This window comes from Dryobates pubescens, chromosome 2 (assembly GCF_014839835.1).
Source record: "Dryobates pubescens isolate bDryPub1 chromosome 2, bDryPub1.pri, whole genome shotgun sequence".
Taxonomy (NCBI): Eukaryota; Metazoa; Chordata; class Aves; order Piciformes; family Picidae; genus Dryobates; species Dryobates pubescens.
In genome coordinates, this window is record NC_071613.1 from 23,945,750 (window position 1) to 23,968,121 (window position 22,372).

The window sequence follows — 22,372 nt, forward strand, 5'->3', positions numbered from 1 at the left end:
CTCTCAAGCAAGGGGACTACTCCATACCTGGTTACGTAGTTAAAGTTCTTTTTAAGTTGAGTGTTGTTGTCTGAAGGAATAGGATTTTTGAGGTGCAGTAAGCCTGTACCACATATTCCTGCATCTTTCCATCCATCAAGCAGGCATCCCCATCCTGCAGCTGCCTCCCAAGCTCTTGGAAATGGCTGGTCTTAGTCAAACTGGGAAACTTGCCCATGTAGAAAAATCAAACTGAAAATCTGTCTCTAGCTATAGGTTTTGATCAACGTGTAAATGTGCGTGCATACATTTCCACAATTGCTAGTAGCAGTATGCAGAGCATATATAAGCACACAGACACACACCAAATGCAAAGCACATGTAGTTAGTACCTCCATGTGATACACCACCTTGACCTTAGGACTCAAACCACCTTTGCTGCACTTTATCCACCAATTCAAACTCAACTCAATCCCCAGATATAGCAACTAGTTGCAAAATAACAGACCACCTTCAACACCAAAACCCTTCCTTGGTCCTGTGTGAGCTTGGGGATTGCCTTTAGCACATACCAGACCCTATCAAGCTCTCCGCTGTTAGGGGTTTTGCTCCCTCTACCTTGTCATTGTAGAGGACCAGGGAAGTATTTTCAGCTACTTCAGTTCTCAGAAAGGAAAAAACCCAAACAACCCAAACCAAAACACCCCTTGGTTCTGGAAAACAGGGCATACACAAAAGAGCTGATGGTGCATTCACTGCCAGCAAGCAACGTGGTCATTCCAAATGCATGCCGTTAGACCTCTGTAAGCATCCCCACCCACCCCCCTTCACATAACACACAGGTAAAAATTACTAGTTCTGAAGCACTGCAAAATAGTCAATCCTTAGTACCAGAAGCTAAACACATATCCAGAAAGTTCATGGCCAAGAGAAAGCTGAAGCTCTGCCCATCAACAGAACTCACCACCACCACCACTTTAATATGCCACAGGGATTTGAAGGATAGGCAGACATAGAGAGATGAAGAGGCCAAAACTGCTGAAATGCACGAAGATACTTTTATTTCATTCACTCACAAGCAAAACCTCCCCTTGAACATTCAGGGAAGAGTAGTAAATGATGAGAGTTAATTCACCCACATATTGCTGTCACCTGAAATGAAACACAGGGGCCATGGAGACCAGATGCATACCTAGTGATTTGGGACTCAAGATGGCTGAAAAAAAACAACCCCAAAGCAACCTGTTGTTTTCAGAAATCATGCAATCCTCCTCTCAAAACATGAACTGTTCACAGCTCCTGAATATCTTGGCCAAAATGCTTCAAACCTCCCTTTAAAATGTGAGACAGATTCAGTCAACTCAAGGTAAACTGTAATGAGATGAGATCACCCAATATTTACTTTAAAACCTAGCCCACGCTACACAACAGAAGAAAATCTAGAATGTGATGATACAACAAATCTACCTACCTACACCTTTGGGTATTTTGCTCTATTACCTCTATTTATGTATTTTAAAAGCAGGAGATTATTTTCTAATAAACCCATTCAAACTGCTTTTCTTTTTGTAGCTTAGAATTTAAGAAGTCAAAACTTACTGCATAGCCTTTAAATTTGTGGTTTAGCGTTTCGCCGCTTTGAAAAGAACTTTCATCTGGAGCTTTATTTTTCCTGCTATGCAGCAAATACAAAGCCATCCGACCTGGGTTTTCTACACAACAATTTTTTTACCCACAAATCACGAAGAATGGAAGAAGATGCTGAACTGAGGATCCAAGGCTTATAGCCAGAGATCCTATGTACAAACCACTGTAGCAGCCATCAGAGGGGAAACAAAGATGCTTGATGATGAGATGAGGATGGGCAAGCTGTCTCCTATCAAGCCAAGCTGCCCCAAGTTTGGTCCCCAACAGTGTCCTCCTTCACCTTGAGTCCCTCCAGCCACAATGACCATTTGTTCCCGGTTAAGGTGCAAACGTGGCTCCCCGAGACGTTCGGAAAGGGTCCCTTTGGGAGTCCCTTGTGAAATCTGTGCTTGTCTCCACTATTACTACTTTATACTAGAAACTACAATTTACTTCATTTTTCCCCCTCTCTCCATACAAATATAAAAGATGAAGCTATCCAAACCCCATATAATCTAATTATAATACATTACAGTGCCAGAGATAATTTCTAAGCCTGTATCTGCATTCTCACCTCTAATCCTTTGCCTATGTTACTCAGCTTCCTCCTTCCAGGGGAAACCTCCAAGTGCAGCTAAAGCTTTTTTTGCACTAACACACATAATTTAAAGAAACAGGGAAAAAGACAGCAAATGAAACAATAGTAATGTTTACACAGTTATCACACACTATGCCCAAATGCTCAAAAATCCTCTCTCCTTCCGGGAGCTCACCTGGCTTTCTGAGCAACACCTAGCCCAGATTCTCCAAAACCAGCTTTTCTTCTTCTCCCTTTTAGCAACAAAATCAGAAATCTGGGAATGGGAGCCCTTGGCTAAATCTGCACTGGCAGGATCCTGCATTTTCCCATGGTTAGCTCTTATTTCTTCATAAATAGCGAGGAGAAGCAAAGTCTCCTCAGCTCCAGGACTAGCAAGACTCAGATGCCAGATATGACACATCTGACTCATCTCCACGGTTCCAACAGCAATTAGCTTAGAATAAATAGAGGGAAAGTGCTGATGTTACTAGCAACAGCTGACTCGCTTCTAGTGTTTTAGTCATTGTGGATAAAGTGCAGAGGAAGGGGGATTTAAAAGTATCTGGGATGACAAAAAGGGTTAAATGGGGGGTACAAGAAAAAACACAGCTGCAGACTCCATTTTTGGAGAAAGCAGCTTTAGCTAACATGTTTCTGCTGGGATTTCTTACTAACTGGATCTCAATTTGGTTTTAATTTGCTCAGGGTAAACAGCCTGGCAAGTGGGTTCCAGAAAGGCAAAGAGAGGGGCTAAACGTGAGATCAAGAACAGACAACAGATGAGTTAACGGAGGGAATGCAAGGGGAATGGTTCCTGCAGGTTCTCCAAGTGTCAGTTCACATTGCTTGCTCCAACACCTGGACAGCTTCAAGAACATCCTTTGCAAAGTGCAAACACTTCCCCTGAAACGCACATGAAGACTGGAGACCTTGGCTCACAAAGCCAAGCCACATCAGGGTCCATCCTTGTTCTCAGCTAGGGGGGGAAGGGGTTTTGCCATCTCTTTTTCACCATGCAGGAAGAGAATGGAGTCTATGCTGGCCTGACTTCCTTGCCAAGTGGGCTGTCCTACTAGCTCAGGAGGTGGCACACAACTTCTCACAGCCATTCAACCAAGGCCACTTGAACAGGTGATGGTGCAGCCAACACTCCATGAAGCACAGACCCTTGGGGTCTGTGTTCCCACGACTGGAGCATCATGAGCTGTAGTGGCAGACAAGGCCTCTCCTGACTTGGAGAGATGGCACTGAGTAATCTCCTGTTTGTTGAAAGGATTACCACTGCATGTATGACAGAGTATCCTCCCTGTGGACCCCCAGATCTCTAGGGGAAGTCATCACATAGTCTATGCCACTTCAACAAAATTACTGCCAATGCTCATACCTCCACAGGAAAAAAAAAAAATTAGGTTAAAAGCAACTGTGGTACTGCTTAATTATGAGGTTATTAGTTAGCTAGCCTGGATATATAATTTCTCCTTTAAAGCAGTGGAATACCCTTTCCTAGAAATCTTCCTTGTTTTTTTGATGTTGGCCTTCAGAAAATGTTTCTGAAGGGAGGGTATAATTATTCTACCTGAAATCTGCACGACGCCTTGTTGCCCTTTTTTCTCAGACATCACTCTCAGTTTTAGAAGAGGAAGGTGGCCCAAAGAGAGCATTAAATTATGCACAGAAAATATTTTCAATGGGGAAAAGAACAGCTTGGAAACGGAACATGTATTGAGAACTTAACAGCAGCAAATCTGCCTACCATGCATTTGAAACACTGGACTTGGCTTTCAAATAGAAAGGCCCTCTGTGCTCCCAGGGGAACAGCAGCTCTAGCACCTCTGGGACTATGAGCCATGACTCCTGAATCCCCACTACATCTCTCCATAGAGGTGTAAAGCTCATGAGCACCAAGACACAGAGGGCTTCACAGCATCCCCTTCAGCTGCACATTATTAGGTGGTTGTCCTGTCACTGATGGACCACCTGTAAGTACCAAGGATCAGGCAGCTGCATGGCAATGATGGAGAAACGGTAATTACAACAGACACCCTTCCTCAGTTGAAACAAATAAATCAAAACTACCCCAGGATGAGTAGAATCAGCTGTAGCCTTATTCTGGGGCAGAAGAAAGATTCCCCCCACCAAATAATCAAAGGTCAATATAGTAACAAAGTACAAAATGAGAACACCACCAAATAGGAAAAGCTGATCAATACTTCTGTGCTTCCACCTTGAGGCTCATTTTTTCCCCATAATATGATGACTTCTCATCAAATTTGTAATTATCTGACTCTTTTTCCTTAAGATAACCAGATTATGCTTTTTTCATTCCCTTCACATTTTGTCCACATAAATTTACTTAGCAATTGCTATGCTTCTCCCTTTGTGTGCCAAATGAAACCCAGAGCCCCAAGGAAGAGGAGCACTGAAGGCTTGGGAAATAGATGCGAGCAGGTAGATTTGCAAATTACTATGCTGTATGCACCTCACTGCCTTCACATAATTGCTCCTTTGCCATTGAATTCAGTTGAGTTTTCAACTTTCTCTGTGATATACCCTTCCCCCATCTTCACATTGCCATATGCCACTTAAAAAAAAAATCACACAAAAAATCACTTTTCCACCTGCCAAAACCTGTACAGCCTGCTTCTCTGTGCCAGAATCCCACTTCACTGAAAACAGGAGAAGCTGGGATCTGCCTGATAACACCAAAATAATCATATCAAGTATTAAAACTTGGAATTCAAATGAACTGTCCAGGCTACTTTCACAACCCATTTTTCTTCTAGAGAGCAGCCAAGTTGGGAGTCAAGTGCAGCCATGCCCTGCCCGCTGTGGTGAAGGCTATCAATTCTGAACTTAATCAAATCTGATCTTCCTACAGCCAGGCTAGGGCTTTTTGTCTTGGCTTGTGAAAGCTTCACGACTTCTGGAGTAAAATATATTTACAGCACTGAGAAACAGCCTCTTTTCCCTTTCTAAAGGGTCTCATACACTTCTTTTTTTCCTTTCATGCCAAACATGCCATAATCTTCTCCTGATATGTTCCTCAAAAGGCTTGGGATGGAAACAAGAGTTCACTGCTGGGAATATTTTCAATGTACAATGATCTGTAACCCACAGATCCTAACTAGTTGCACATTATTTAGTTCACATCCATTACAGTTTATAAATTAACAGAGATGTCATTTTTTTTTTCTGTACAAAAGTAATAACCAATGCATATTTATGGTGGCTTTTTTTTGTTGTTTTTTTTTATTATTCAAATAGATTTTACATACATATAATCTAGAGAGACACAATACAAAAATCTGTATAAGTTAGGCAATGCATCACAGGAGTGACCAAAAACTCAACACATTTACCTTGGCAAAATGACAGAACCTATTTCTGCTGGCTGAAAAAATATTAGCCTTTAATGCATTTATTAATTTCAATGAACGTACTGGAAAGGATTTTTTTTGTTCCTTAGCGGTATTCACGATTCCTTTTTCTGTTTCATAGTTACTCTTATTTATTTTTTCCATTTTGTTTTTACACCAAGGAGACTGCAGTCAAATAACACTCAGCAACTCATTTCCTCTCTTTGGACTGAAAAATTAAACAGATACTAAATTATGACAGTGAATTTAGAAAGGAGGGCTCCAAGGGCTTGAAAGAACATGTCTGAGATAATATGATGCTTCTAAGAATATTGCAATCACATCCAAGCAATCACCGAAGCGTGCCATGTAACTACCTCCTCAGCTAATATGCTTTTTTCTCCGTGATGACTAATCATGTTCTATTAAACAGCGGTAATGCTGGAAGAACTCAACTATACAAGTGTAATGAAGCCAGTATTCTCCCCGGACAGATTAGCTACAACTGATTTGACACATACCATCATAGGAGCTTCAAACCTGACAAACTCTGTGCTTGCTTCTGATTTATGCCGTCAAGCTCTTCAGAGAAGAGAATGAAATCCAGGCGTCGCGTTTGGTAGAGGTGAAATGTACTGATGTGCTTAACTGTCAGTTACGGAAAGTCACCATCTCTCCTTCCTTCTCCTCTCACTCGCCTCTCCCTCCGCCCCTTCCCTCCATGCTCCGGAAGCCTGCAGCCCCCACTGGGGACGACCGCTGTCCCATGGTCCTGGTGCCACGTGCGGCGTGTCCTGCTCAACCCACGCGCTCTTGCCCGCTCGCTTCCACCGTTCGAGAGCTGACACTGAAACAACTGCTTTCTCTGCAGCCCCTTTGGCTCCTTCTCATCCCCTCGCGCTCTCTGGACGCGCCATTTCCAGGTGGAACAGGGATATATCGAAGGGAAAAGGGAAAAGGAGAGTTACTGGACTCACAGAGCAGAGCTGTGATGAGGATGGAGGACTATGAGGCTGTGGATGTAATTCAGGTCAGCGAATACACAAGTGAGCTCCTCAGATGATGGTGGGCATCCTTCCACTGCTGTTGTTTCGGTTGTTGTTCTTCCTGGACAAGTTTGGTGTGGCCATGAGGACAAAGCGCTCGTCGGGGCAGCCGTACTGGAGGAGAACGTCAATGCACTCCTGGCTAGAGGCCTGCCGGGCGTAGGCCAACGCTGTGTTTCCATGGGCGTCGCGTGCCATCACGTCAACGCCGTACTGCAGAAAGAAGAGATGTGCTGTTGGAAGCTGTGGTGCCAACAGGATGTTAAAACATAGAGGGGGTAGATTTGGGACAGATAGATTTGAATTTAAGTGACGATCACAGAACAAGAGAAAGGTTTGGCCTGGAAGGGACTTTCAAATGTCATCTAGGCCAATCCCCCTGCAGTGAGCAGGGACATCTTCAGCTAGATCATGGGGCTCAGAGCCCCATCCAACTTGACTTTGAATGTTTCCAGGGATGTGGCTTCTACTACCTAGATGGGAGAGGGAAAAGGAGAGGGAGAACAGGGAGTGGGCAGGGGACCAGACTGACAAGGTGAGAACAGAAGCATTGCAGAAGTTTCTACAGGGAGTCTCATGTGTGGAACATTTGCCTCAGTGGTGTTACAAAGAGGAGCTAAAAGAATCTCTAATTTCTTACTTTCTCTTCTACTTTCCATTAAGCAGCAGAGAGGCAGAAGCATACTTTTTAATCATGGTGCTGTCTTTTGAGAGTGGGCAGTGAGGAACACACAAACTCAGGACACCAGCAGGTTCTTTGTGAAACCCTCAGGTCTGTAAGGTCCTGCTGAAGGACAGAGCCAAGCAAAGGCCGACCCAGCCAGCCCACTGCCCTGGACACAAAGTACTTACCCAAATCAAGAGCTGTGCTAATACCACATTTCCTTTCCTGCACGCCAAGTGGAGGGCAGTGCGCCCATCACCATCTCCGCAGGTCTCATTCACCTCTTCCCGGGTCCCGTGGGCAAGCAGCAGGATGACCGTTCGCAAGTCCTCCTCGGCTGTAGCCCTCAGGAGATGCTGGCCCAGAGAAAGCTCCAGGCACTGCAGTGGGGCAAGGAAGAGCTTCTGCTCATATTTTGCACGTATCCAGCGCTCTTTTTCTTCCCTAGAGAAACCAAAGGAGACAGGTCACTCTAAAATGCCTTTGCTCCCTCCAAGTGGTGGCAGTTGGGCTACCAGCATGCTGGCAAACATCAGTTAACCAATAGGAAAATTACTGTCCCTTCAAAATTTTTGCAAGAAAGCCCTCACAGGAACAGTTCATCCAAACCTTATCTTTATAATGATATGTGTCCCACATCCCATCATTATTGAGCAGTATTAGTGCAGTGCCCAAGAAGCCCCTTGGTGGATGCCATGAATATAGGCTTCTAAGACCACAACAGGTCTTAAAAAAAATCGGGATGACTCGAAGGCTGGCATGAAGTCAGTGCTAGAGCCTTCACCCTTAGGAATACCAAAGACAAAACAGGCAGCCTTCATTCCAAAATATATTACAGAAAGTGCATCAAATTTCTGTGTCTAAGATCAGAAGTAAGCAAACATCTGGATTTGTATTGCAGACCTGAAAGCAAGCTTTGAAACACACTGTCTTCCTTACAGGAGTGCTTTTTCCTTCTACAAATTGAGTAAGGTTTCCAATGCAAAAGGCTTATGAATGGATGGATGGTTCCTTTGTTTGTTTTTCCAAAATGAAAACCACCAAAACAATACTTTGAAGCACCATTTCCTCCTGATATGTCAAAGAACTATCAAAAGCTTTCTGTATGCTATTAGATTACAGGAGAACAAGGACTACAAACAAGTCCCTCAACTCTCCATTAAAAAAATTACCACACAATTATATGATCTAAGAGATCTAGCCCCAGACAAAGTCCCATTTAGAGGTACCTCAGGTAATCTGTTTGGCCTGTGAAAGCCATACACATCACCTAAGCCAGGCCACTTGTTACTGGTGACAGATTTTCTCCTCTGGAGTACAAAAGGCAAAGCTCTGTTTACGCCTTTCAGCCGTGTTTACACTACTCCCAGTAATCTAGTGTCAGGTTAGCCCTAATCTGTTTTTAAATACTTATGTAAACAGACCCTTCCAACAGCAAATCTGGATTAGTTTTGCATCATTTCCTGGTACATGTGGAGTGACCTTGCTTTGACCTCCCTGCATGCTTTCAGGCACAGCTTCCCAAAGCATCCCCTTCTCTACCCCAGCACAATTTAACTCACCAATAGGTCCAGGGCTGCTTCCTGGTGGGTTTTTTTGTTGGGTTGCTTTGTTTTGGGTTTTTTTTTGGTTGGTGTGACTTTTTTTTTTTTTTGAGAGAGAGAGAGAGAAAAAGTGCAAACAGAAAATCAACCCAAAGAGTGCTTGCTTAAATCAAACTTTTGAGTGACTCCTGCAAGCTAAAAGACACACCAAAAAAAAACCCCACAACCCAAACATTTGAGGAACTGCAAATTAGCCTTTGAAGGCAGGATCTGATAAGCAGAGTGTCATTTCAGGTATTCCAGATGGAGAGAAGGAAGAAAAGGACTTGTGTTACTATTGCATCCTTAACTCATGTTTTTTGTGTTTGTATTTTTCTAACATAAAAAACAACAAACCAGAAACAAGAGCCAGGAGGAGGATAAAGTAACATGCAATTATTTACAATGAATGGGCATTCCTGCAACACTGCAACAGTTCTACTTCCACTAACCATCTAGAGTATCCTCAGGAATGTTTAGCAAATATATCCTCTGTTTTTCAAACATGTGTAGAGGTATTGAGACTATAACCAACATATCCACTACATATTTAAAATGTGCCAGACTGAAAAATGAAGGGATCCAACCTCTGCTATGGTAGACATCAGAGCCTAGGGAACTTATTTCTCACATGCCCATACACCCTAAGGGCAAAAGATATCACAGACACGTAAATAGTAAGAATTTTTTAGCCTAGTCAAGAGTCTGCAAATGAATCCCCCATCTCCCCCAAACAATCTTTTGAGTGATAGTAACTTTTGGCTCCTGTTAAAAGCATGATTACCATGACTTGAAGACCCTTTTTGTTTAGAAAACAAGCTGTTTCTACACAAGTCTCCCACTTCTAAGCACAATTCACTTTAAAATGTAATAGTGACACTATGGTATGTACTGCAATAGAGACAATAATTGCTACACCAAGGCAGAACTTTTCAGAGCTGTAGGCTGCCAGTTTGCAAATCCATCAGCACAGACCTTGCATTTGCTTTGCATAGCATGGGAGCAGCACAAAGGCAATCTTGCTGTTCATGTGAGGCTGCAAGACAGCAGGATAGACACCAAGCAGCCGAGTTCTGCTCAGGTTTATCCTACTGCCTCAAAAAGTTGGGTGCAAACCAAAAAATCTCTAAAAAGAAATCTGACATGAAGGGGAAACATGCTGCCACCAGCATTAGTGATGGAAAGCATGTAAATGGGCCCTTCCTTAAAGCACCCTTCTGCAGCATGACCAAGTAACCATCTCTGCCTTTGGAGTCACATTAAGGGTCATGGTGAGAACAGAGCAAACACTACAAACAAAAATGTATGTTATGTATAAGCCTCGGACATTTGGGGGCAGCATGTCACTGACACTGGCTATTGAGTGAGATTTAGGTCTTGCTCAACGGTACAAACTGGGCAGAACAAAGATATGCCATTAGAATTTCCCTGCAGAAAACAAAACTTTATCACAGAGGCAGGAGGAAAAGCATGCTTGCCCATGCCTCATGGACAGCCAAAATCTAGAAGGGCTGTTTTTCAAGGAGTATCTAGAAAGCCAATGCCCACAGACATCCTCCTTACACCTCTGGCACAAACCATTTCATTTTGAATGGGAAGACCTGACTACTTTACTGGAAGACAGCTTCAGCTCTGCCACTTGCATTCATCTTGTAAATCTCAACAAGAAGACATAAATACTGTAATTGTTGCTCTGATGCCCAAATTTCACTTCTGGGATCCACAGCTTGTCTTCGTTGAGGTTTCATTTCTCCCAAGGAAGGCCAGTCCAAGAGCAGAGTTGTCAGCAGTAGATCACTTAACCTCATTGCCATTCCCTGGAGGACCACTGTTCACATCCCCTGTTAGCTAATGAGCTAAAAAATGAATTATTGGAGCGGTCAGCAATAAGCAGGAAGAGGAGGCACAGTGTTTCATTTCAGCCAGCACTGACATACCTTTAAATAAATCAGCTGAATAAGAGCATGAGGAAATGTGAGGAAGAGCAACTAATCAGGACAAAGACACTGAACCAATCCCTAAAAATAAAGGAAAAGCGCATGAGCTAGTAAATATTTTCCTCACTTTTTTCTCTTAGCCACAATCAACTTCCACTCTAAATGACCTCCTCAGCCACAGAGACTTTCAGCCTTAGCAGTCAAAGCCAAAAGAGGACTCCGTTACAGAACTTCCAAAGTCCAGTGGAATTCTTTTCTCAGGACCAGATTAAGGCCAGTGTCCTAGAAAAGCAACACCGCCATGTGCTCAGACGATGCCTAATGCTGGAGAATGTGTGAGCTGCCTCTTCCTCATCTGTACTGCGATGACTTTTCTTCAGTGATCATGCCAGATGTTGTTTTTTAAGGCACAAAGGAATTGATAGATTATAAACTCCTAGAAAAACCTAAAGATCACACTTTCTTTGAGCCTTTTATCTCAGAAGTTATGCATGCAAACCCTGAGTACTGATAAAAAACTTCAAGCCTCACAAGAGCCAGATACAACAGAGCAAGGCTGCAAAATGCTCTGTGGTAGCAGAAGAGGAATGAGCCACTAAGCTTTGGCCAAGAAATTCCACCAAGTTCTTTGCTCTTGCAGGAATCTCCATCACTAGTGAACTCTAAGCACACACAGTGGTGTGAATAATGAAATCTCTGCCACTGCAGCAATACTGTACATAGGTAAAGGGTTATTAGAAACAGATGAAAATTTCAGTTCTCAGTTTATTTTGATCTAATTAGGTGCTTGCTTCTCAAGATAATGTCCAATTATTTAAATTACTCTGCCAGCCACATCACATCATTATTATCTGGAAACATAAATACTGGGCACTGGTAAGGGGGAGGGCTAACTAGGTAGCATGTGAGAATACAAAAAGCAGATTTGCTTAGAGCACAGCTTTGTTCCAGGAGCTACGTTGTATTCTCCACGAGTGGGTTTGCATCAGAGATGCTCATTTAGGAGCTCACACCCTACATAGCTCAGCCCCACAGAGTGCACTGATTGCCTCTCCAGCCTTGGTAAAACATGTATGGTTTAACACCCGACAAATAAGAGCAGGAGCACATCACTTGTGTTGACTGTCCATTCTGCTCCTCACTCCCATTCACCTCTGTCTTCAACTTCCCTTTGTCCCTCACGTATACTTGGCGGAGAGGCATAAAAGGCAAACACAGAAAGGATGTGCAGGGTGGAAATCAAACTCATGTTCATACAGCAACTCAGAACTGATTGTGCGGGCAATGGCACGCAGATGGAAAGCCTGAGAACTTGCCATGAAAATTCAACAGCTCCAGTGCAAGAGCAGCCTTATCCTTACTAAAGAGGCAACAAGGATAACAAAAATGTTGTGCTGCTTGCTTGTTATCTAAAATTAGTCATCACTTGTTAAAAGGTTCCATGAAATTTTGAAAGGTTACATTAAAAAAGTAACGGATGGCAGGTATTTACCGTGGCAGAGCATGGATTTCCCACCATCCCAAATACAGAGCAGGCTGGGTTGCAGGCATTTTGAAGTGAAGTTTTATCCTTCATCCTTTTGACGACACTAATAAAAAACCTCTTGAAATTTATTTTTTATCTTTTCCTCTTTCTTGCTAAGGAAAATAATTCTGTAACTGAAGAGGCCTCAAAATGGTCTCTCTAGCATTGCCGTGCAGGTGCTGTGCCAGTGTGTTGCCATTTCTGCTTGCTCACTGAAGTACAACTGTTCAACATGGGAGTAACCTGGCCGGCGCAGCAAGAGCACTGCCAAATTTCCTCTCCTGTTGGCCAGCTGACAAGGTTAATGTGTCTCTTCCAAGAAAATGAAGTAGATCTAACCCCCCATACCTCCCAAACTCCTGGAGAGTGCCAGAATTTGTCATTAGCTTCATGGTCTAGCATGCAAGAAGCATGCATCACCTAATGACCAGTGCTCGGCAAGCAGTTGTGCCAGGGCTTGCCGTTTAAACAAACCCTTCGTGCTAGCCCCCCGGGCATGAGATAAACAGCATCGCTTTGGATTGAGCTGGCAATGCAATGCTGGCATGGGTAAAAGAGAAACATCGATAAGGGGGAGATGGGATTGAAATGTTGGGCAAGATTCATGATGTTTTTAATTGCAACTAGCAGAGAGGGGAGATGAAGAGAAGGCAAGAAGAAAGGGCTAGCAGCAAGGAATTTCCAAAGTGTCTTCCTGCCCCAAGCAAAGCAGGAACTGGGAGGAGAGGCATGGAAGACGAGCTGGGAACAATATGCTAAGAAAACACAGGGGCTTCCTCTCTCTGCAGGAGAAGTCCCCACTCTATTGCAAAGTAAGTGCTTAGCAGTTGACTGCTTCCGAGCATGCATGCCTTCTCTCTCCGGCTGCGTTGCTAAGGGGGAAGGCGCACAAACCCATCGGGGATATATAGGTCCCTGGCAAACAACAGGGCTCCAGACAGCAAACAAAGACTGATAGGTATTTATTCCTTAATTACGAAAAGCTTTTAAGGAACAGGCCACTGTAAATCCCGCCTGCTGAGGAAAAGGACCAAGATTTATGTGCGCTGGGGCAAAGAGGAAATAAATATCTCTCTGGCTCCTGATCAATATTATGAGTGTTTTGCCAACCTAAAGGGTGTTTTATGAGCTGTAAGGACAGAAAAGGACCATTAATAATTAAATAAAGTCAACCTATTAAGCTTATTACTTCTTGCAAGTTAAACATCCCTGACGGATGAAGACCAGCCCTATAGGAAAGCTACAGATAAGCCAACCCATGTCTTGACTCTGGACCAGGGTTCTCCAGATCAGCAGCACAGTAACCCAGCTTGGAAATGATGTAATTACTGTCTCTGCCAGGGAAGTTATCTGGCTGAGGACTGCATTCAACCTGCTGCTAATCCTTCACATTTTTGTCCACCAGTGAGGAGAGACAGAAAATTCAGTGCCATAAAAAAAGGCCAAGCTTACCTCTCCTACCACCAAGCAACCAAACCAAAACACCAGTCCCAAAAGACACAAGAAACATGGCCAAAGCCCTCCTCACCTTCAGGAAGCTGTTTTCTGAAGCCCAAGGGTCTAAGATGGAAAGAAAGCCCTACTGTGCATGACAGACAGAGATCACTCATACGTGCAGAGCTCAGTGTGCTTCCCAAATTAATCATCTCTTGCATGACACTTACCAGTATAACTGTAATTCAGATTCAGCCAAGCTTCTCCACTTTCTTTGCCCTCTCTTCTGACAGCACACCCCTACTAGGGCTCCAGAAAAGCTGTTATTCCTGCACTTCCAGGTTAGCCTTCCAGCAATGCTATGGAGTAACTGGCAGCACTCCCTGAGGTGTTAAGACACCTGTGGGATTTATTTCTGTACAACATTAATTACCAGCCTGGCCAAGGCACCAAGGTTTACTGACTTCAGGCTGTTTAGACAAATATCCTGCAGCTGTGGGCTCCAATACATCATGTAGAATTGCAGCAAGTCCATGTTTTCATTGCACAACACTCAATCTAATGATTTTTAAGGTATACTCAATAAAATACATCACACCTGAGGTTTACTCCATATAAAGTTAAGCAAGAGCTATGCGACCTACAACGGCAGGGAATACTGCAGGTGCTATGAAAAGGCTTATTAAGTTAAGAATAAAGATTGCAAGTGTGACAAGTGTAAGCCCTGCAAGACAGTTAAACCTTTTCTCAATAGAAATCCAAGCTTTTTTTGTTCTGTGCAACTCAGTCCCTAGAGATTTAACAAAAAGCTTGAAGAATGCCACAAATTGTACTTTTCTACTAACCCCCAAAGCTCCTGAATTTTTTTTTTCAACAGTATTGCCAGCCACATTTAGGAGGAAAAAAATGCCAACAATGGTGAAATCTAAGGGTTTTAAACACTATATTGGTGAAAACATTTTAAAAAGAACTGTGAACAGCGAAGAAAGACAGATTTCTGCTACAATATGCAAGGAGAGACCTTAATGAAAATCTGGAATACCCCAGCCATGAATGACCACTCCCTTCCACCCCCTCTCTGCTGACCAACAGAAAAAATACTGAGTTCATGATCTGATTCCTTTTACCTAGTGATGCACAATCACGAAAACACCCCTGTGAAATTTAAACCAAGATGTGTCACCGTGCTGGCTAACCCCAAAAAACCAAAACCAAACAACAAAACCCCCCAAACTAATAAGTGAATTACCAGTGTGTGGTTCTAGACAAGTACGTAGACTACTTCCATTTCTGGAGTGGTCAACCTCAACCACTGGGCATACTACAAATGCCACCTAAAATAAGCCAAAAGCTGCTGTACAACAGTTGCATGGAGATGCTAAAACCAAGGAGCATATTTGCTTCTCGCTTGTTTGCAGTAACACGTATATATATGCAGAGAATATTAATTGCAAACATGTATCTAATGCATTTCATTATTCATGTGTAACCATACTTAACCTGATGTCTTAAGTGTATAAATCAAATTGCATTGTGCCAGCACCTAAACGCAGACTGGAAATTTCAATTTACAATTTGATACACAGTCACTGAGGTTAGAAGATTCCATTAATTTGCAATTTGCTAACACTAACTTCCTCCTATAGGAAGGCTACGTTTAATGCAATAGTATTTTAAATATAGCTCAAGAAATCATCGTGAAGGGGGAGAAAAAAAGTAAAGTTGTAAAGGAAAAAATATGAAAACTCTATTTGAAATCAATTTTCACACAAAAACACGGCAGCAGTTTTGAACAGATAATGGAACTATAAATGAACTTGTAGGAAATATTTTGTGGAAATGAAGGCAGTCTGTTATCCTGGTTGTTCATGCCTACAAATCCAGCTGTTTTCACCCCAAACCAGGCTTCTGCTTTCATCTTCATATTAGAGGAAGCCCTTGTGCAGTATTCAAAGAGGGGGGAAGTGACATATAAATATTTCAATGCATAAATCTCAATAATCTGTGCCAGGTGAGAGACAGAGCGAGGTAGCCAAGTGAGGTTCCCACAGACCCTGAGTAATGTGGCATGTAACAGGGACGTACATCAGCGATGAGCTTTCCAGCGGCTCCTCCCGTGCTGCGACTATCACAGTGCATTAAGGATACCATAACAGTCGCTGATGTGATCTGCTTTGGAACGTATCACATCATAAACAGATGAGAGAAGAGAAATGGAGCTTCTCCTCTGCTCGTAATGCTGTAAGGTGGGGAAGCAGCATAACTATGAGTGCACCGATGTCTTATAAATAATGAGGGGCTGGGGGAAAACCTCCAAGGTTTACCAAAAGGAGTGAAAAACTTGCAGTGCAGACATTAAAGGCACCTCAAATGAGAGCTTGTTTAGCATGAAAAGGTGGCTTCAGTTATCCAAAATGAAAAAAAACATCTGTTGTGGGCTGCAGAATGGGAATACAACCTTTACCCAAAGAGCAGGAACTGGAATAGGACAGTCCAATTACTCTTTGCTTTACAAAGACCTTTGGAAATTTCCTTGATAGTTTTGATCCTTCGTTGCCAATAACTCCTATAGTCTGGCTTACAACAAAAAACAAAAGCCCTTTCAGGGCTTCATTCCAGCAGAAGCACTAAGATGCTACTCCTTGGAGTATTTGAAGAAAAAGAATCCAAACATCACACTAAATTCATATAAGACATAAAAGCCAAAGTACAAGTAATCAACATTGTACTTGAGCATAGACTGTGAAGAAAAACACATTTGGAGCAACAAGCAAATAAAACCCACATACTTGCTCCATACAAGTCAGTAGTGAAAGGTAGGCACCTTTGCAGCTGAAGGTCCAGGGGTCTGGGAAGTAGCTGGACCATCCCTGTGGGCAGAATTTCCATGACCACATTCTTCAGAGGCTACAGGGATCTCTGATCTCCCTAGTGACTTGGCGGTCTCCCTTCTGCTCCCTTTACCTTCCAACACTTCCTTATTGACAACTCCAATATATCTCATATCTTCCTCTTCCTCTCTGACACATCACCCCCTCTCCACTAACACACACTTGGCTGTTCTAACACACTATCTCTGATGGTTACTACTTCATCTGTTTGGCCAACTTGTACTTCTCATTGATGCTAAAGACTACAGAAATCATTAATGTCCTCAGGCTTTTCCATTAGTTGCATTTTTTCAATGACTATTTTTGTTTAGTAAAAATGATGCCTGTCTTGGCAAGTTAGATCTCCTAAGTGATTCCCTCCATTCAGCAAGTGATGAAACTTCCCTCTATCTCCCTTTCAGTGGTCTGCAGGTGCTGGACATCTTTTTAAAACCACAAACCATAAACCACAAACCACAATTAGTTAAAAGCTATTGGTAGATCAGCTTACATTTCTGAAAAAGCAAAGGAGATGAGGAGAAAAGAAAGATTTGAGAAAACCTCAGTAGTTAACACTCACAGAAAGAGGTTTCCACTGTACCTAAGGAAAGAAATCCCCAACAATGGTTTTTTTTTGGCTTGCTTATTTTCAACAATGGGACACACAACAATAGGATTGCCCAAACATGCCCCAAACCATGAGGTTAGAAATGGACTCAGCTTTCAAAAGACACTCAAAATGCTCAAGTACTGCTGAGGCATTTCTAATTGCATACCTCTGCTTATTAATCACTTGCAAACCTTTAGGCTTTTATGATTTACAAGCCATACGGTTGGTGTTTAACATTGGGAAACCCACATAAAACCTGATAGCAAAGAAAATCTACACTGGAGATGCCTGGTGAAAGTGACAGCGAGTTCCACCTCGAGAGCACCTCCAGAGAGAGGTGTGCAGGGACTAATAGTTGTATGCCAGAATCAAAGCCAGAATTAAGGAATTAGAGCCTCTTGCCCAAGTGCTCTCAGTGCCTAAGTGCCCTCTCTCTTTCAGCTACTTCCCTGAAATTCCTCTTCAGGACACATTTGGAAATGATTAAAAAAAGATAAAATATCCCTAATCTGTTACCAATTAGCAGAAACATGTGAATATTATTTTCTAATTTGTGACTCAATCTTAAAAGCAAAGTCACTGAAATAATTACATTGGCTCCTGAATATTTCTATTGTGCTCCTGGGTATGTCCTCTTCTGCCAGATATGGCCCAGGGCTGAATGTACCAGTAAGTACATCAAAGCCCTGAATGTGAACTGCCAAAAAATTGCAGTTTCTGGTTTGTGGCAGCTGTAGTCCAAGGGCTGCCAAACTGATTAGTTACCTCATAATGGTCTTAGTGCAACTTGGGTTTGCTGCAAGGAGGTGAGAAGGAGGAATGAGCAAAGGAGGATAGAAGTTCATAGAATCATAAAATCAATAAGGTTGGAAGAGACCTCAAAGATCATCAAGTCCAACCTGTCACCTGAGACCTCATGACTACTAAACCATGGCACCAAGTGTCACATCCGATCCCCTCTTGAACCACTCCAGGGATGGTGACTCCACCACCTCCTTGGGCAGCCCAAAGTTGAACAGTAAACAAACAGTGCTCAAGTTGTCCAGCACAGAAGTGACCAATTTCTAGCACGTTGTTGATGTACAAGCTCTGAGGCAGGATTTAAAAGAGCAGTGCTGCAGGTAAGCTTCTTTTTAAAACCCAGATGTGGTGTGACTTGAGTGACTAACTCCTGAAAATTGGTAATTTCCTGGTGGTTAGCAGGAGAAGCTCTGCCAATGGGAAAGCAGAAGCTGCTAATAAATTTATAGTGCGTTATATGCCAATTAGACCCCTTCAGCCCTTCAAGAGGCAGTGCCACCAATCAGGTTCTCATTCCACAAATGTACTCTTTAGAGCTGATCTCATCACAAATCAGTCCTGCATTTAAAGTGCAATTCTCATTAGCGTTACCTGGGAATGCACTTGTGGAAAAATGCAAGCGGGTATTTTTCTTCTCCCCTCTAAGTGTCGCTCCCCAATGCCTTGTGCACAGCTATTTGCTTCCTGCACACAGCCATGTCGGAACTTCAAATGGTAAATAATCATTCTGAATACCACATTAATTCTGCATTGAACCAGATTTATTACACACGTCATACCTGGAAGTTTCACCGTCATTCACAAGCCGGTCGTGAATCTCTTGGTTAAATTACATCCTTGTATCTGACCATGCACCATGCAAGATTCTATCAATACCGTCACTCAGAGCAGATCCCTCAGCTTCCCACCTCATGACATCCACAAGTGTTAAGACACCTGACACTGCTTATTTGGGCATTCAGAAAAAGGAAAAATACAGAAGCAGAGAGAAACAAATAGTTTGCATTGTTTAGCATCTTCAGTATAGTATGGATCTACTTTAAATCTCTGCTCACAGCTTAAACCACATCTTGGCGCTTATAGACGATGCAAGCAACACTGTGGTTTGGATGCTTAGCAAAGCATCTTTGCCTTCATTTTCTGCTGAACAAGGCTAGAAACAGATTTTAGTTTCAGCTTTGTAGCCTATGGTAGTGCAAGGATGCCTCCTGCTCAAGAATACACATCAACTTGAGTAATGCATTTTTCTTTTCTTTTCCTTCTCAAACTAGTTTCAGACCTTGGAGAAGTGCAACCAGAAGTATGACCCAAGCTGAGATGGCCTCTGCATGTTTTGATTCAAAATTACTCCAAAAACTTTGTGTTTTTTCTCATCAGCTGCCGCAGCATGAGAAGGAACAGCAGTCATATAATTGTGGCTCTGAGCACTAAGAGATGCTCCTATGAGGCCTCAGGAAAAGGGCCACAGAATCTCCTGAGTCTGTGACAAGAAGGACAGACTGCTATAGTCATTCATGGTTCTTTGTCCTCCTCCTCCTCCTCCTCCATTGGGATGCGCAAGAGCATCCAGACATAGTAGACAGTGGTGGAAGCTCACTTAACTGCACCTCCTCAATAGACATAACAACCATGTTATGTGGATATAAGGAACAGGAATCCTACAATGTAAGAATTACTAAAGCAACCTTAATTTCCCTGCTCCCTCTCCTGTGCAGCCAGGTATGGTCACAGCAGGACCAAATTTTGCTTGCCAAACTGCCCCTGCCCCTATTCATTTTATATTTTGTGGAGACTCTTCACAAAACCCCAACATGTTAGGAAGAGCAGAGCACGATGCCTCAAGCCTTGGGCTGTCACCTGCATCTTATTTCTACTTAACCTCTTAAATAACGTTGGAATTCACTTTGTCCCCTGATGGGCGCTGTAATGAGAACCACCTGTCAATCACGGCTCCATTAGCCTGGACAGACTTTCACTTCCTGAAACAATTTATTAGATTCCCAGAAGCGAATGGACCCTCTTTTGAGCTGGTTTTTTGGGGGGGAGCTATTCAGCGAGAGCGGGTCTCCCTTCTGTTCCTGCTGAGCGGTCATTGTTTACCCCGTTTGCTCATGAAAACGGTTTCCTGAGTTGACCCACCTCTTCTTGTCCCGGGCAGGCCAAGTGTTTGCCAAAAACTTCTTTGGACTGCTCAGTTCACCGGCGCTATACAAAACCCACCAGCTGTTTCTAGCCACTGGGGCAGGGGAAAAAGCCAATCAGACTGTTAACCCCTTCCCAACAAAAGCCCTCTGCCGAAGGAGGTCTGCTTGGGTTGGGTGGTCGGTTGCATGCAGAAAACTGGAGGGGTGTGAGCATCCTTACAGCAAATGAGTAGGATTCTGAGGTAGCTCCCTCTTACTTAGGAAAGAAATATCTGCTCTCATTTAGCATGAAAACTAAATATAATTTTGTCTTCCTCTTCCTTTCTCTTGGTTACACTCAAATTGCAGCTCAAAGAAAAATCTTACTAATAGAGGCTAAAAGCACTTTGGTTGAAACATTAGCTTTAAAGGAGTATTTTCATTTCCCTGAATGTGTGCAGTCCTTACGAGGTTCATTTGCAATGCGCCTATCTGTTTTGATGAGATAATAAAACGTATTTTATTTAAAAATGCTTCCATTTTCCCCCAAAGGAATTTAAATGGTCAGTTAATCTTTCTGCTTCGGAACAACCCACTGAGTAAATAAAAGACGGCTCAAGATTATATAAACCGATTTTTTTTTACATTCTAACACTGATTTTGAAGACTAAAATCCAACTGCACCTGAGCATCAGCTCTATGCCCTTTTAGTATAAATCAGTTTAACTTTTAGCCTGGGAAAGAAAAAAAAATGGAAAAGAAATGATGGTTATCTCTAGCCTTCTGTGATTCTCAAGTCAATAGTAAATGGAGGGACTCGTTAGTGCCGTAGTGATCCAATCAGGATGAAATTATGCAGTCATGTAAGAAATAATATCTATTAGGCTAATTTAATCAACGAATACTTTACAGATGAATTAGAATGCAGAATCCAATTATTTCAAACATTTGGACTGTCAGCCGCTGTGTTTCTGAAGCAGTGGAAGGGGAGAAAAGGAAGGTTTAAGGATCCTTTTCAGACGAGGGTGGCTGTGCTGTATTTATAGCAAGAGAGCTTCTAACAGCAGAAACCTGACAACTACAATCAACACCGTCCGCAGCTCAGAGGGCTTGTGCCCGAGCACCTCTCATCTAACCCCTACCCTGGCTCCTGGGGCACCTTCCTCTGGGATATTGGTATGGACAGCTTGATTTGCTGTTTGCAGTGGCTGATAATTACTGTCTCAAGTCTTGGTAATTTCCCCTTGCCAGTCACCCCTTCAAAAGGAGGCTTACACTCTAATGACAGCGGGTCTTTTTTTTTTCCTTCTTCATTTTGAAGAGAAGATGTTTCCCTGGATTGGTGCAAAATACCCTGGCACTGCCAAGCTCCATTGGTTGCACACAGTTATTTATTCCCCGTGAAAACAAAGAGCTTGCTTTACGATGCCAAGCGAAGGGAAATGCTGTACACTTAATTACTACTAGAAGGGGAAATTAGTTTAAAATGAAGCTTGACTCAAATGGGAGAGGACAGAAGATCTGAAGGCTGCATGTACACACAAATCATATCTGTGATCCAGTGTGACTCAAATTCTACTTTGCTGATGCTTTGTCAATCACAAGAGGATCACGCTACGCACCTGAAGACCATCATTCCTCCACCAAGGAGACTTTTGGATTGTGTCCTTGCCATAGAATAAAGGCACAAGAAATCCCACAATTAGGGCCTCTCCAAGGAGAATTTTATGAATCCACTGGAACTGGCATTTCATAGAGAAATACAGCAGCCACCCTCAGGCTGAGCAGTGACTGTGAGAAGTCACCTTTCACAGTTTAAGGTGGACTCAAGTCCCCAAGCACTTCTCTAGAACTATTGAAATGCCTTACACACGTCTACATGGGCCAGTCTCATCACACGGGGCTTGCCCATTGCACTTACTTTCAGAGCATTTATTACAAGAACTGAAGATGGCAAATGAGTATATTTTGCTCAAATCTACAGGATAAAGAGACTCTTCCCCCCCCCCCATCATTAACAGACAAGCTGCTTCTGAAAGCTGTTACTAGTTTGTACAGACGAAAACAAGGCCACATGGAAGTGACAAAGCCTTTAACTATCTCTTGGACTATTTTCCACAAAGAGCTTCATACTGCAGATAAAACCCCCCTCATACTATTCTGATGGCTTATGCATTTATTTTGAACATTTGAGCAGTATCATGAGGAACTCAGAAAAAACTTGTGCCTGTTGCAGAA

At 42.9% G+C, this 22,372-nt stretch overlaps 1 protein-coding gene across 8 annotated transcripts in view; it reads right to left on the reverse strand.

Moving 5' to 3' along the window:
- Positions 1-5,415: 5,415 nt before the first annotated feature.
- Positions 5,416-22,372, reverse strand: part of AGAP1 (ArfGAP with GTPase domain, ankyrin repeat and PH domain 1) — a 389,866-nt gene continuing 372,909 nt past the window's right edge. For all 8 annotated transcript variants that reach the window (XM_054172086.1, XM_054172080.1, XM_054172073.1 and 5 more), the window contains 2 exons: positions 7,440-7,695; positions 5,416-6,800 (listed from right to left, as the gene is read on the reverse strand). In XM_054172086.1, coding sequence (XP_054028061.1) covers positions 6,597-6,800; positions 7,440-7,695 — 460 coding nt within the window. In that variant the 3' untranslated portion in view covers positions 5,416-6,596. The remainder of the gene's footprint in view (positions 6,801-7,439; positions 7,696-22,372) is intronic.